General features: G+C 57.8%; 1 protein-coding gene across 6 annotated transcripts; it reads right to left on the bottom strand.

Annotated features, from left to right (window-relative positions):
* Nucleotides 1-492: 492 nt before the first annotated feature.
* Nucleotides 493-10,896, bottom strand: PRMT1 (protein arginine methyltransferase 1). 6 transcript variants are annotated; one of them, XM_028530200.1, is made up of 11 exons: nucleotides 10,748-10,847; nucleotides 8,522-8,575; nucleotides 7,863-7,964; nucleotides 6,741-6,896; nucleotides 6,534-6,597; nucleotides 4,889-5,031; nucleotides 4,023-4,110; nucleotides 3,820-3,935; nucleotides 2,820-2,970; nucleotides 2,383-2,504; nucleotides 493-809 (listed from the first exon to the last, which is right to left on the bottom strand). In XM_028530200.1, exons 1-11 carry the CDS (start codon nucleotides 10,781-10,783, stop codon nucleotides 726-728), a joined length of 1,116 nt encoding a protein of 371 aa, XP_028386001.1. In that variant the 5' UTR covers nucleotides 10,784-10,847; the 3' UTR covers nucleotides 493-725. The 6 variants fall into 6 exon arrangements, with proteins under 6 accessions (XP_028386001.1, XP_028386002.1, XP_028386007.1 ...); XM_028530201.2 differs by lacking the exon at nucleotides 8,522-8,575 and having other exon boundaries at nucleotides 10,748-10,895; XM_028530206.2 differs by lacking the exon at nucleotides 6,741-6,896 and having other exon boundaries at nucleotides 10,748-10,844.
* Nucleotides 10,897-11,956: the final 1,060 nt, after the last annotated feature.

Genomic DNA, 11,956 nt, shown 5'->3' with positions numbered 1-11,956 from the left:
ACCACCAGGTTCCCAGCCCGCCAGAGGACGCAGGCACACCCTGGCCCTGGCCCTCGGAATTCTGTCCCCAACTATGGAGGGCAGGGTAGTGGTCACAGCCAACAGCCCTGGCGTGGCTGTGGGGGGTCCTGGACAGCAGAGGGGAGTAACGTGTGTTGAGGGAAGCAGGGAGATGGCCTTCCGGGGAACTGTAGGGCCCAGCTGTCCCAGAACCGACACCCCAAGGCAGAACCATGCTCGGTGGGGACATGAAGTAGCAGGATCCCAGGGGGTCAGAAAGCGGAGTGGGGGTACCTAGCCTCCCCCCAGAGAGGGCTGGGGTGAAGAGGCCCTGGGAGATAGCTGAGTGAGTCAGGACAAGACTCAGAGAGGACTCGGACAGACAGACCAGTGAAGACACAGCCTTTGCCCACACACTCCCAACAGCTCAGACTGGGACCTCGGCCCCCGCGGACGGGACCCCAACCCCACTCGGCCCCCAGGAAGCCAAGCTACCCCAGCGGAGGATTTATTGGCGTAAATGTAACCATATAAAAACATAAGTTATGAAAAACACAGTCACGATGTGCCCTCCCCCCAACCCCCCACCCAGGGGCCCAGGCCCCTAAAACTCCCTTCTAAGAAAGGGAGAGCAAGGGGGAACCCCGAAACTGCCTCAGAAGGCCACAGCCCCCAGGGCCTGTGGAGGGCCCGCCCGGCTGGGGTGGGAGCAACCAGGTGCCGCCTCAGCGCATCCGGTAGTCGGTAGAGCAGGACAGCTCACACAGCTGGCCCTTGAAGTCCAGGTCGATGGTGAAGTCCAGGTCGCGCTGCGGGGAGAGGGCGCACGTGAGGGGCACCAGAGACAGGGTGGGCAGCAAGCCAGACGTGGCCGAGTCAGGAAAAAGCAGAGGGGTGCAGACCCAGCACATGGGAGCCACTGTGTCCTGCCAGCTGCCCACGCACCCGCCCCAAAGACCCGGGGATGTCCTGCGTTCACTGCCCTCCAGGAAGGAGATCCCACACTGCTGGTTCCACCCCAGCAGCCGCCTGGCCCCTGACCCTGACCCCCGGGGGAAAACTCGAGGTGACATGCTCAAACCCACCCACTCCCTTGGGGGCAGAGCTCGGTTGCCCTAGTTCTTGCTCCAAGACTATTTCCCCACCAGAACCCTTCTAATCAGCACAGGTTATTTTTTCCCTGTAGAAGAACCCCGCCCTGGCTGGTGTGGCTCAGTGGGCTGGGCATCATCCTGCAAACCACAAGGTCACGGGGTTTGATTCCCCATCAGGGCACATGCCTGGGTTGCAAGCCAGGTCCCTGGCTAGAGATGAGAGGCAATTGCTATTTCTTTCTCTCCCTCCCTTACCCCCTTCTCTAAATATAATTAAGATTTTAAAAAACAAAAAAAGAATGCCTCTCTCAAGCACACTTCCTCTTCCCAACAAACCTGACAGCAGAACTCCACTGCCCCCACGTCCGCTCCCCCCAAGCTTCCTGGAAGGAAGCTTCCTGGGAGCGTGTTTGTCCCACCCCCTGCACTCCCTGGAAAGGCTGGGCCAAAGTCGCCAATGACCTCAGCGACCTGTCACTCCAGGCTTCTTGCTCCAACCCCCACGCCCTGCCCCGTCAGGCAGTCTGCCTCCTTAGTTGAGGTTCTCTTGCCCTCCATGCCACTGACATTTCGGGTCACTCTTTGTCCAGTGCACCCCCAGCCTCCAATCACCAGGAGCCAGGAGCACCCCTTCTCCAGGCTGAAACAACCCCAATGTCTCCAGGGGCCAGGGTCCTCTGGGGTACAGCAAGACTGTCCCTGGTTGCAAGCCCCTGCTTTAACGGGCATATCTCCCTGACTTAGAAAGTGGGTGCAACTTGGCCCACGCCCCTCCATCCGAGCTCCCTGACCGTCTTGCAGCCTCACACACTGGCCTGAGGATCCTTCTGGCAGACCACGCTGCCCACCACTCGGGAATCCCCACTCTTCTTCCTCCCACCCCCAGGCTGAGCGGGAGCTCCAGACTCTGCCCCCGCCCCGCTTCCCCCGCCCGCCTCAGATGACGACAGCCCAGCCCAGCCCCACCAAATGCTCCGGAGAAACAAAACGCCTTCCTTCCCTTACCCACACCTGGGCTCAGGCTCTGAAACTCTCCCAGGCTCCACCCCCCCCCCCCCCGCCCCCTTCACACCTCGACACAGCATCTTCTCCGGCTGTCATTTACTATTTGACTGTGTCCCCTGCCTAAACTGGGAGCGTCAGGAGGACAGGGTTCCACCTGACCATGGCTGGCTGGGTCCACAGGGCCCCACTTCTGGCTCAATGTAACCCGTGTTCCATGGACAGTCCCCAAGAACCACCCCCCAGATGGGCGAGGACACCTCCCGCATCCACCCCCAGGACTCACGTTATTCTTGGCGTTGGGCCGCATGCCGATGGTGCCAAAGATCTCCTCGCCCGTCTTCACTGTCAGGTAGTCCTCCATGTAGAACACCGTCTGCTTCCAGTGCGTGTACGGGGACTCGGGGCCTGGGGACGTGGTCTGGTCAGCCTGGCTGGGCCAGCCCGCCGTCCGCCTTGGCCTTGCCCTTCCCTCTGCCTGGCACATGCCCCCCCAGGACTGTTTACTGACTGCCGACCCTGGTGGCCTGGCCCCTGAATCCCTTCACCCCCCTCGTGCCTCCGGGGGACCAGGCCAGGCTCTGTGGGCCAGGGAAGCACGGCACAGCGCACACGCAGGTTAGCTGGCAGAGCAGGCCTGGGGACTCGGGTCCTGACTGTCTGTCACCCAGGGAGGCTCCCCCACCGCTGCTGCGGTCACCCTCCTGCTCCCCTGGGCCTCACTGGTTGAGAAGCCGGTCCTCTTGTGGCAGCGGGTGAACTCGATGTTGAAGTAGGCCACCAGCGCGTGCACATAGTCGTTCCGCTTCACTTGCAGGCAGAAGGGGGAGGTGAAGGTCAGGTCCTCCACCTTCACTGTGTAGATGTCCACCTCCTGCGGGACAGGCCCCGTGAGCCTCACTTGGCGACACGCCGATGGCATGGGGGGGGTGGGGCACGGGGGGCCAGTCGTTGGTTTCCCTGCTCCCTTCCCTCCCACATCCACACCACAAACCTGATGGCTGCTGCCGTGGACCCACTACTGGACTTGAAGAACCGCCCGTTTACCCCTCCCCAGGGAATACACCCTGCCCGGGCTGCCGTGGTCTCCTAACAGGACTTCCTGCTTCCACCCCTCCCCCACACCCCTTAAGTGGGCACCATCTACCTACCAGCCAAAGCAACAATTTTAAAACAAGTCAATCAGGTCACACCAAAACCCTGCTCAGAACCCTCTGGTGGCTTCTGGGCACACTCAGCACAAAACCGTGGTTCTGACACAGGACCAGGTGGGGGCGGACGCAGGTGGACCACCCACCTCTCTCCTCATTCCCTCCACGACCTTCCTTCTCTCCTTGGTTCCACCAGCCTCATGCAAGTAACGTGTGGGATGTGATGGGGAGGGGCGCAGACAATCACAGTCATGGCACTCCGTCGGTACGGATAAACTCCCTCCTGGCCCCAGCTTCTTGCATTTGGCGCGCCCAGGAGGGTGAGGCCTGCCTGCAGGCCTCAAGTGTGCCCTATGGAGTACGTGCCCCGGGAAGGGCCAGCCCCTCTCCACGGGTTCCACCTCAGAAACCACTGGCCCTGACTGGCTCGCAAAGCTTTGCAGTGGACAAATGGCCTCCCTGGGCCTCTAGCATCACCCTGGCCGACTGACTGGTCAGGCACCCAAGATCTCGGGCCAGCAGTGCTGGCCTTTCTTTGGTTCCAACCCTCTTGGCCACGCCCATCTTCTCACCTTTATGAGGCAGGCATTGGTGACCAGCTGCTTGGGGTCGACCACATCCACCAGGGGCTCCTTGATGGCCACGTCCTTGATGCAAGACATGTCGAAGCCATACACGTTCTCCCACCCTGGGGGGGGGGAGGGAGGGGGTGAGCACGCCAGGGCGCCTGCCTAGCTGAGCCTGCCCCGCCCTGCCCCACCGCTCCCCAGCTCACAGTGGATCTTGTAGTCTTTGTATTGCCGGTCCTCGATGGCCGTCACGTACAGCGTGGCACGGTCTGGGAAGATGAGGCCATCGGGCGCCTGTGGAAGGGTGAGGGCGTGAAGGGTGGAGGGGCCTTGGCTTCACTGCCCTCAAAGCTCACTGCTTTGGTCTCTCTCCCTGCCCTCTCTGGCCCACTCTGGTCTGAGCCACGGCACTTCCCACCTAGACTCCTAAAGCCACCTTTCAGGCCTCTTATCCCCTTATCACTGAGCCTATTCCGCACGTGGCTGCCAGGTGGCGCCCAAGAGCACCTAAGTCAGAACCCTCCCTGGCTCCTCCTGGAGAGGAAGCAAAGTCTCAGGAGAGTGAGTCCACAAGGCCCCTCCACCCCTCACCTCTAACTTTACCTCCTGGAGCTCCTCCAGACCCTCATTCTGCTCTAGCATCCCTGCTGCTCCCCAACACAGCCAGCACGCCCCTGCCCCAGGACCTTTGCACTGGCCGGAATGCCCTGTCCAGCCCATTCTCCTCAGATTGAGAACCTGTATGGCCACTTCCTGTCCTTTGGTCAGGTTTCGGTCACCTCTCTCGAGGGCCCAAGGGGCCCCTGGCTCCCCTCTGCCCTGCTACAGTTTTCCTCCCAGCACCACCTCCTTCTCGACACCTCCATCTCTTTGTTGCTGTCTAGCTCGCCGAGCCTGCTATCCCCGCCTCTGGCCATGAGCCCCCCATCACCCGTGCAGTTGGTCCCCTGGGTGAGGTCCTCTGTGCGGGGAATGCCTAGCGTGGCTTTATGTCCTGCTCCGTCCCTGACTGACACAAGCAACCAACGCCCCAGGGACCCCCACCCATGTCCCTGCACCGCCAGGGCCTCACCAGCCACTTGTCTCGGGCGTAGAGCACGGTGTTGAGCATCGACTCATAGAAGAGACAGTAGCCCATCCACTCACTGATGATGATGTCCACCTTCTCCACGGGAAGTTCCACCTCCTCGACCTTCCCTTTGATAATGGTCACCACTGCGGGGCAGAGGGGGCGCAGGCCATCAGCCCTGGACAAAGCCCTCCGATCGCCTCCCCTGGGGGCCCAGGGCCTGGGAACCCCTGCAAGGCAGCCCTTATCTTCTGAGAAACAGCTGGGGGCTACATTTGAGCAGTCTTCAAAAAACTCTGCACGCTGAAGCCATGCCCCGTCCACTCAGTTTCAAAGTTCATTCACTCTGGCTATTTTTGAGGCAGAGGCAGGAATTTTACATGGGTTAGATATTAGGTAATGTCGACATTTTGCTGCTAACGACACAATCACCTATTAGAGACACACTTGGGAGGATTTCAATGACATCGCAATTGGAATTTGTTCCCAATGAACATATTTAAAGCTGAGTGATGGATGCCTGGGTTGTCAGCTACACTAGTCTTTAAAAAAAACGGGGAAAAAACGCTTCAGTTACTAAATGCCAGGAGTCTTCACATCCAGAACACCCACTGTTTCCCCACATTCTCTGCCCCTCAAAGCCTGCAGGTGGAAACTTGACGGCAGTCTGGTGACACTTCCCTCTATAAAATGGCCTCCCTGATATACTAGTTGGTTTATGGAATGACAGTACATACGGGGGATGAAAACCTCCGAAGCAGATAAACGCCCACCCCCGGGAGAATGGTTAGGAAAGCCAAGGTACGTGCACGCACCAGGGTCGTCAAGAGAGCGAGATCCTCTTAACATTCCGCAACATGTTAAAACTACACAATAAGCCCTGGCTGGTGTAGCTCGGTGGACTGAGCACCAGCCTGCAAGCCAGATGGTCGTTGGTTCTATTCCCAGTCAGGGCAAATGTCTGGGTTGCTAGCCAGGTCCCCAGTAGGGGGCGCATGAGAAGCAACCACACACTGATGTTTCTCTCCCTCTCTTTCTCCCTCCTTTTTCCTGTCTAAAAATAAGTAACTATAATGTTAAAGATAAAGCCAACTACACAGTAAGCTGAGAGAAACAACAAAGAGGAAAGACTCATATAAGATGCTATTTGTGGGAGGGGTGAGGAGTAGAAAGGGTCTAATTGGTAATGAAAAAAAAAGATTAAATTTTTTTTTTTAACAAATACTATTTGTGTACAAATGATGCATGTGACTGTAAACCCATGTACATGTGTGTACCCGTAGGTGCAGTCTTTCCTAGGAGTGTTGGTTGAACTCACAGACCGGCAGCTGAGCGGTTTCTCCCTACAGATCTTCAGACGCCAACTGTGGGAACTCTAGTCACTGAAAAATCTGAAGACTGCTTCCTGCCCTAGCATTTTAAGAGCAGGGCACTAAGCCTAGGCCTTCAACACTCAAACTCTAAGACGGCTGAACCTGCCAACTGGGTTAGGGACTCTGAGAAGGTAGAATCCTCGGACCTTTGGCAGCCTGGGGCCCGCGGGGGAGGAAAAGCTGGGTTTGTGTCTCATGTCCCCCCCACTTGCCAAGGGCCCAAAGCTGGGATGACCCGCAACATCCCCACGAACCCATTCCCTTCCTGGGCTCACCATGGTCTAACTTGTTGGCTTTGACGATCTTCACCGCATAATCAGAGATACTGGAACACTCGATCTGGGGTCCAGGAAGAAGGGAGGGTGAGACCCCCCCCCCCAGTCCCATCCTCAGTCCCCACCCTCTCCATCCAACCCCTGAGCCCCAAAGGGTCCCCTTTCCATCCCGAAGTCCAGGCCCACTCAGCTGCCCAGGACACTCACCCCAATGACCTTGCGGGCCCCGGCCTTGGCTGCAAACATGCAGAGGATCCCCGTGCCCGAGCCCACGTCCAGCACCACCTTATCCTTAAAGAGGTGCCGGTTGTGGAACATGGAGTTGCGGTACGTGAGGGTGCGCACCTCGTCTTTCAGCATCTCCTGGCAGAGGGGGAGGGGGGTGCAGAGGTATCATAAGGGGCCTGCATTCCCAGTTGGAAAACAGGGTGCACTGGCCCCCAACACTGTGGCGTTTGGAGAACTAGAGTTCTGCCCTCCCACCTGCTTGGTCCCTTCGGAACATGTAATTTCCCTTCCACGTGCCTCAGTTTCCCTATGTGTAAAATCAGACTGGATACACTAAACTCCCATCTTAGCCAGATGCTACCACTGCCTCCTAAGCCCCAGTGATCCTTGGCTTCAAGAAGTCCTCAGCGCCCTGGCCAGTGTGGCTCAGTGGGTTGACCGTGGGCCTGCAAACTGAAAAGACCACCGGTTCAATTCTCAGTCGGGGCACATGCCTGAGTTGCGGGCCAGGTTCCCAGTTGGAGGTACTCAAGAGGCAACTAGTCGATGTTTCTCCCCCTCCCTCCCCTCTCTCTAAAAATAAATAAATACAATCTTAAAAAAAAAGTCCTCAATAACTTAATCCACTGACCTGTACACTTCAAAATCCTAAATTCTATTTTGCATACTTTACATTTTTTTAAAAAGAATTAAAAAATCCTCAAAACTCCATCACAGCTGCTTTCTGAGACATCAGCCTCTAGCGTACAGGAAAAGCCATCTGCACACCAGATATGGAGGCAATCCCACCGTCCGCCGTTAGAGGGCGGCAGACACTGGCAGGGCCTGACCTCCCGTTGCAGTCTGAGCCAGGCATGCGCGCTCCCACCTGCCTCCCTGGAGCGGTGAAGAGTACCGGGCTAACCTCGGTCTCCAAGGCAACCACTGGGAAAGGAGACCCCGGGGCGAGTGCTGCTCAGAAAGGCTGCCTGCTGCCAGGGAAGGCAGTGAGCATGCGTGGGAAATGAAGTTCCAGCCCTCCCAAATATTAACCTCTTAAGATTGGGGGGGGGGGGGGGGGGCGGCGCGGAGATTCAGCAGCCTTAGGAGCTGTTCACTTACCTCGTGGATGCCAAAGTGAGCGTAGGAGTCAAAGTAGTAATCTTTGGACGTCATGTCCTCCGCGTTGGGCTTCTCACTGCTTTCCGCTTGGCCACAGGAGACCTAGGAGACGGAGGATAGGAGCATGGGTCAAATCTGGGGGCTCCCCAGGGCCTCTTAAACCTCCAGGTCCCTACTTCTCCCTGGAATAAATCCCTCAAAATCATACCAGGGCAACCCTACAGCCCTCCCTGCCATCTTGCCTCCCCCAGAACCCCAAAACCTAAACCCTCGTATTCCTATTGCAGGACCCCCCCCCCCGCCCGAACACCATCCAGGGCAGAACCCCAATACCTCAGCCACGCCTACCATCTCTCCAGTCTCTCTGCCCCTGTCTCTAGCTCAGCCCACAGCTGAGGAGGGATGGGGAAGCCAGAACTGGGGCAGACACAGGGAAGGGCAAAGGGGGGCTGGAAATGGGAGTTAAGGAAGCAGCCACAGTATGGGGGAAGGCCAATGAGGGCCACACACCTGGAGGGAGCTTGTACTAAGTGTTTGGGGCCTGGGGTAGACTGGTATGAAGCAAAAGGGATCACGGTTAGACCACTAGAAAGGGCCTGATGTGAGTGGGGGGGCAAGATATCTTAATGTGGGGAAGGGTCTCACAAAAGGATATTTACTTCTTCAAGAGGCGGCTGGAGGCTCATCCCATTAGCCAAGGTGGCTACAAAATTCTAGGAGAGAGTAACAGGGAGAAAGGATTAGCTACTGGGACTGGCTAGGGGCGGCCAGGCCAGGGGACCCTGGCTCTTGGGGGAGGGAGGGTGTTTCCTGCAATTTTCCCTTTGCTCGGTGGGGAGTGGTGGCAGGGGGAGCAAGTAATGAGGCAGGGTTGTTTCAAAGGGGGACGGGACAAGCGGGGAGAGAAGGGAGGGGGGTTCTGTCTCAGCTGTGGCTGGAGAGATGGCGGACAGCTCCCATGTTGCCCCTCTCTGGCCAGGCACCTGACCGTATATACACACCTCCCCCATGCAGCCCAGAGAAACTGGCACCCGCTGGGCACAAAGGCACTGCCAGCTGTCACTCCCCCTCATCATCTAATCCCCCCAGATTAGGTGACACTTCCTGACACACACACACCCCCATGCTGGGGTGCCATGAATAGCTGGGGGAGGGGGGGCTGGCAGGGTATACCCAGTGGGCATCTGCCACTTCTGCAAACCAGTCTCTTTTATGAGGATTACAGGACAGAGGTGTGGCACACAGGCACCCCCACCAGAACTGGCACCCTGACCCCTAGCTTCTGCGTCCGGCTCAGAAAGCCTCAAATAAAACCAGGTGGAGCCAATCTCTTCACTTACTACCCTCTACCTAAGAAAGTAGAGTCCCTGAAAGACGCCAGACTCTGGGCTCTGGCACCCATCTCCCCCCATTCAGACACCCATCCCAGGCCTGGAAGCCACCAGGGGTGAGGCCAAGTCCTGAGGCAATCTCTGGGGAAGGTATTTCCTCCACCCCTACAGGCCCTGGTCCAGGATAGAGCCGAGGGGGATGGGAGTCATTGGGGTGACCCTGGAGAGCTGACCTCCCACTCCGGAGAATGCCACAGGGTATGGGTTGAAAACTCCGTGGCCCCATCAGATTACATCGCTTCCAGCTGTGATCACCCCCCAGGCCCCAGGAAGCCTGAAGTCAGGGACATGGCCCACCCCCCTTCTCCCAAACCAGTGAGGACGCCTACAAAGAAGGCCGGCTGCGGAGGGGACTTCCCATTGGGGTCCATTTCTCAACAGCACTGATACCACCGCCAGACAAGCCCCACATGGCTTGAAACACAGCGCCGAACCAACCCCACGTGGCTGCACAAGAACCAACACCTTAAGAAATCATTTCAGGGATTCAGGCTTAGAATCCTTCCAACAAGGCTTCTGCAAGGGGGAGTTCATCTCCCACCTTCACGAATGCCAAGGGGAAAAAGACGCGGGCAAGGCTCGCGGCTTCCAACACAACCCCTTCCCAGCAGACGGTTCTCCTTCCCCTCGCCCCGGGGAGGAGGGGGCTCCGACAGGGAGGTGGGCTTTGGGACACGCCCCATGAAAAAGATGTCCCTCCCACACACCCAGAAATGGCCACAAGGGGGTGCCTGGCGCCTCATCAGAAAGGATCTCCTTCAGCTAGAGGCCCCACCACCGCCCAGAGGGAGGTCACAGGGGCATGCCCCATCCCCCCAGCTCCCAAAGTCCCGGGCGGGGGAGCATCTAGGGACAGGAAACGGGGAGGCCCTGACAGAATCAATTCTTCGTCCTCATCCAATCCCGACTCAAAAGTGCACGAAACCTGGACCGATGCCTAAGTAAATGCCTCGGTCTTGGGCAGGGGGATACAGAGCATCGAGATAAATTGCCCCTCCAAAAAGACTCTACTTATGGGAGGCCCCCAAGTAAGTCCCACCGGGAGGTGTACGTTGCCATACCCTGGGAGGAAGGCTGGGGGCCTCCGAAGAAGGTTGAGAGCCTCCTCCCCGCCCCCCCCAGGGCGCCCCTCCCCCGGCCGGGGGCGGGGCCTTTGTCCCGCACGTGGAGCCCGTCGGGCCACCGGGCACGGCACACCCCCTCCCCACCCACCGCGCTGGGGCCACGTGGGGGCCAGGCCGGAAGCACCCCCAGCCCTCATCCACGTGGGAAGGGGCGCGAGACCATGGGATTGGCGGGATACCGCAGACCCCCGAACGCTAGGGAGCCCGCACTCAAACGGTACCCCTGAATCCAGAGCATGCGGCCTCCCCTGCGTTCGGCGTGAGACCTTTGGCCTCAATCTGCCGACTCAGAGCCCCTTCTCTATGACGGAGCCATAAAACACCAGCCCCCAAAGCGACCCCCACCCCCAGCGGCGTTCCAGACGCTCACCTCCATGATGCAGTTCGCGGCCTCGGCTGCCGCCATCTTCACCCGCACCTACTCCTCGAGCCGCCGAGGCCCCCCCCTTTCTCCGCACTCCCCCGAGACCGCCTTATACCAGAGGGTCTAGGCCCGCCCACTGCGACCCCGCCAGGAGATCTCATTGGCAATGGAGCCGACCCGTCTCTAAGTACCGGTTAGCAATTGGTCAAGGAAGACGTCCATCAAAATTTAGGGACCCGCCCTGTCTGGCGTGTAGAGACCCGCCCCCTCAAGTCGACTAGGATGGGAAAAACTGACCGTCTATCACAGGAAACACGACTGATGATTGAGCAAAATCAGCCAGTAGTTCCCGCCCCTTCTCTCCCAGCACCGCCTCAAAGCTTCCCGGCGGGCCCCGCGCTAGCGGACATTTTGAAATAGATCTGTCCGTCACCAAAATGACCCGCCTCTGTTTAGCTGCTACTGGTTTATCCAAAATGTGACGCCCGAGGTCTTTGGCTAGCTCTCGCTAGGCTGCTGGTCTCAAGAACAAGGCGACAGCCCACCTCCTAAAGGAAGGAGGGCTTTATCCTCTAGCCACTGGCTCAAAACAACTGTCACTCATCCTCTTTTCGGTGTATTCTCCTAGCCCCAGGGGAGTCTTGAAGGAACGAGGGAGCTCATTTCCATTTACGTGAGCGGAAACAACTGAAGCAGTCAGAGACCCAAAGAGATGGAGGGCCGGTCCAGGGTCCCGGATCAAGTCGGGAATAGGACTCAGGCGTCAGTCCGTTTAAACCCTAGCCCTCTACTGCCAAGTTTTTAAAACCCAGCAACCCTACTCAAACCACTCGGCCCTTACCAAGTCCCTCCTCCTACCAGAAACACCCACTTCCCTTGGCCCGCCAACTCCTATACATCAATCAGGACACAGCTGAGACATCTCCTCCTCCAGGGAGCTTTCCTGGATCTGTAGAAAAATTTACCAGTTGAATGAAGATGAATGCTACTTGTAAAAAATATTCATCACCCCCGAAGTTTCCTTCATGACCCTTTGCAGTCAATACCTCCACCACCTTGTCCCTGAAGCAATCACTTTCTGTTTTCTGTCACTATAGTGTAGCTTTTCCTTTGCTAAAGTTTTGTCTGAATGGAGTTAAACAGTATATGCTTTCTTATGTCTGTCTTTCACTCAGCATCATGCTTTCGAGATACAACCAAGTTGTATACAACGGT

The sequence above is a fragment of the Phyllostomus discolor genome, chromosome 12 (genome assembly GCF_004126475.2).
Source record: "Phyllostomus discolor isolate MPI-MPIP mPhyDis1 chromosome 12, mPhyDis1.pri.v3, whole genome shotgun sequence".
NCBI classification, from domain to species: domain Eukaryota; kingdom Metazoa; phylum Chordata; class Mammalia; order Chiroptera; family Phyllostomidae; genus Phyllostomus; species Phyllostomus discolor.
The sequence above is the reverse complement of the archived record's forward strand: the minus strand, read 5'-3'. Positions and strand labels throughout refer to the sequence as shown.

Bases quoted from the DNA above. Each gene is read 5' to 3' on its own strand.
- PRMT1 (XM_028530200.1), bottom strand. From the start codon at position 10,783: ATGGCGGCAGCCGAGGCCGCGAACTGCATCATGGAG. The intron at 7,965-8,521 runs GTAAATATCCTT...TCCGTCTCCTAG, and splicing joins TCCAGCCGCCTCTTGAAGAA to GTCTCCTGTGGCCAAGCGGA. The intron at 6,598-6,740 runs GTGAGTGTCCTG...CCTGGACCCCAG, and splicing joins GGGCCCGCAAGGTCATTGGG to ATCGAGTGTTCCAGTATCTC.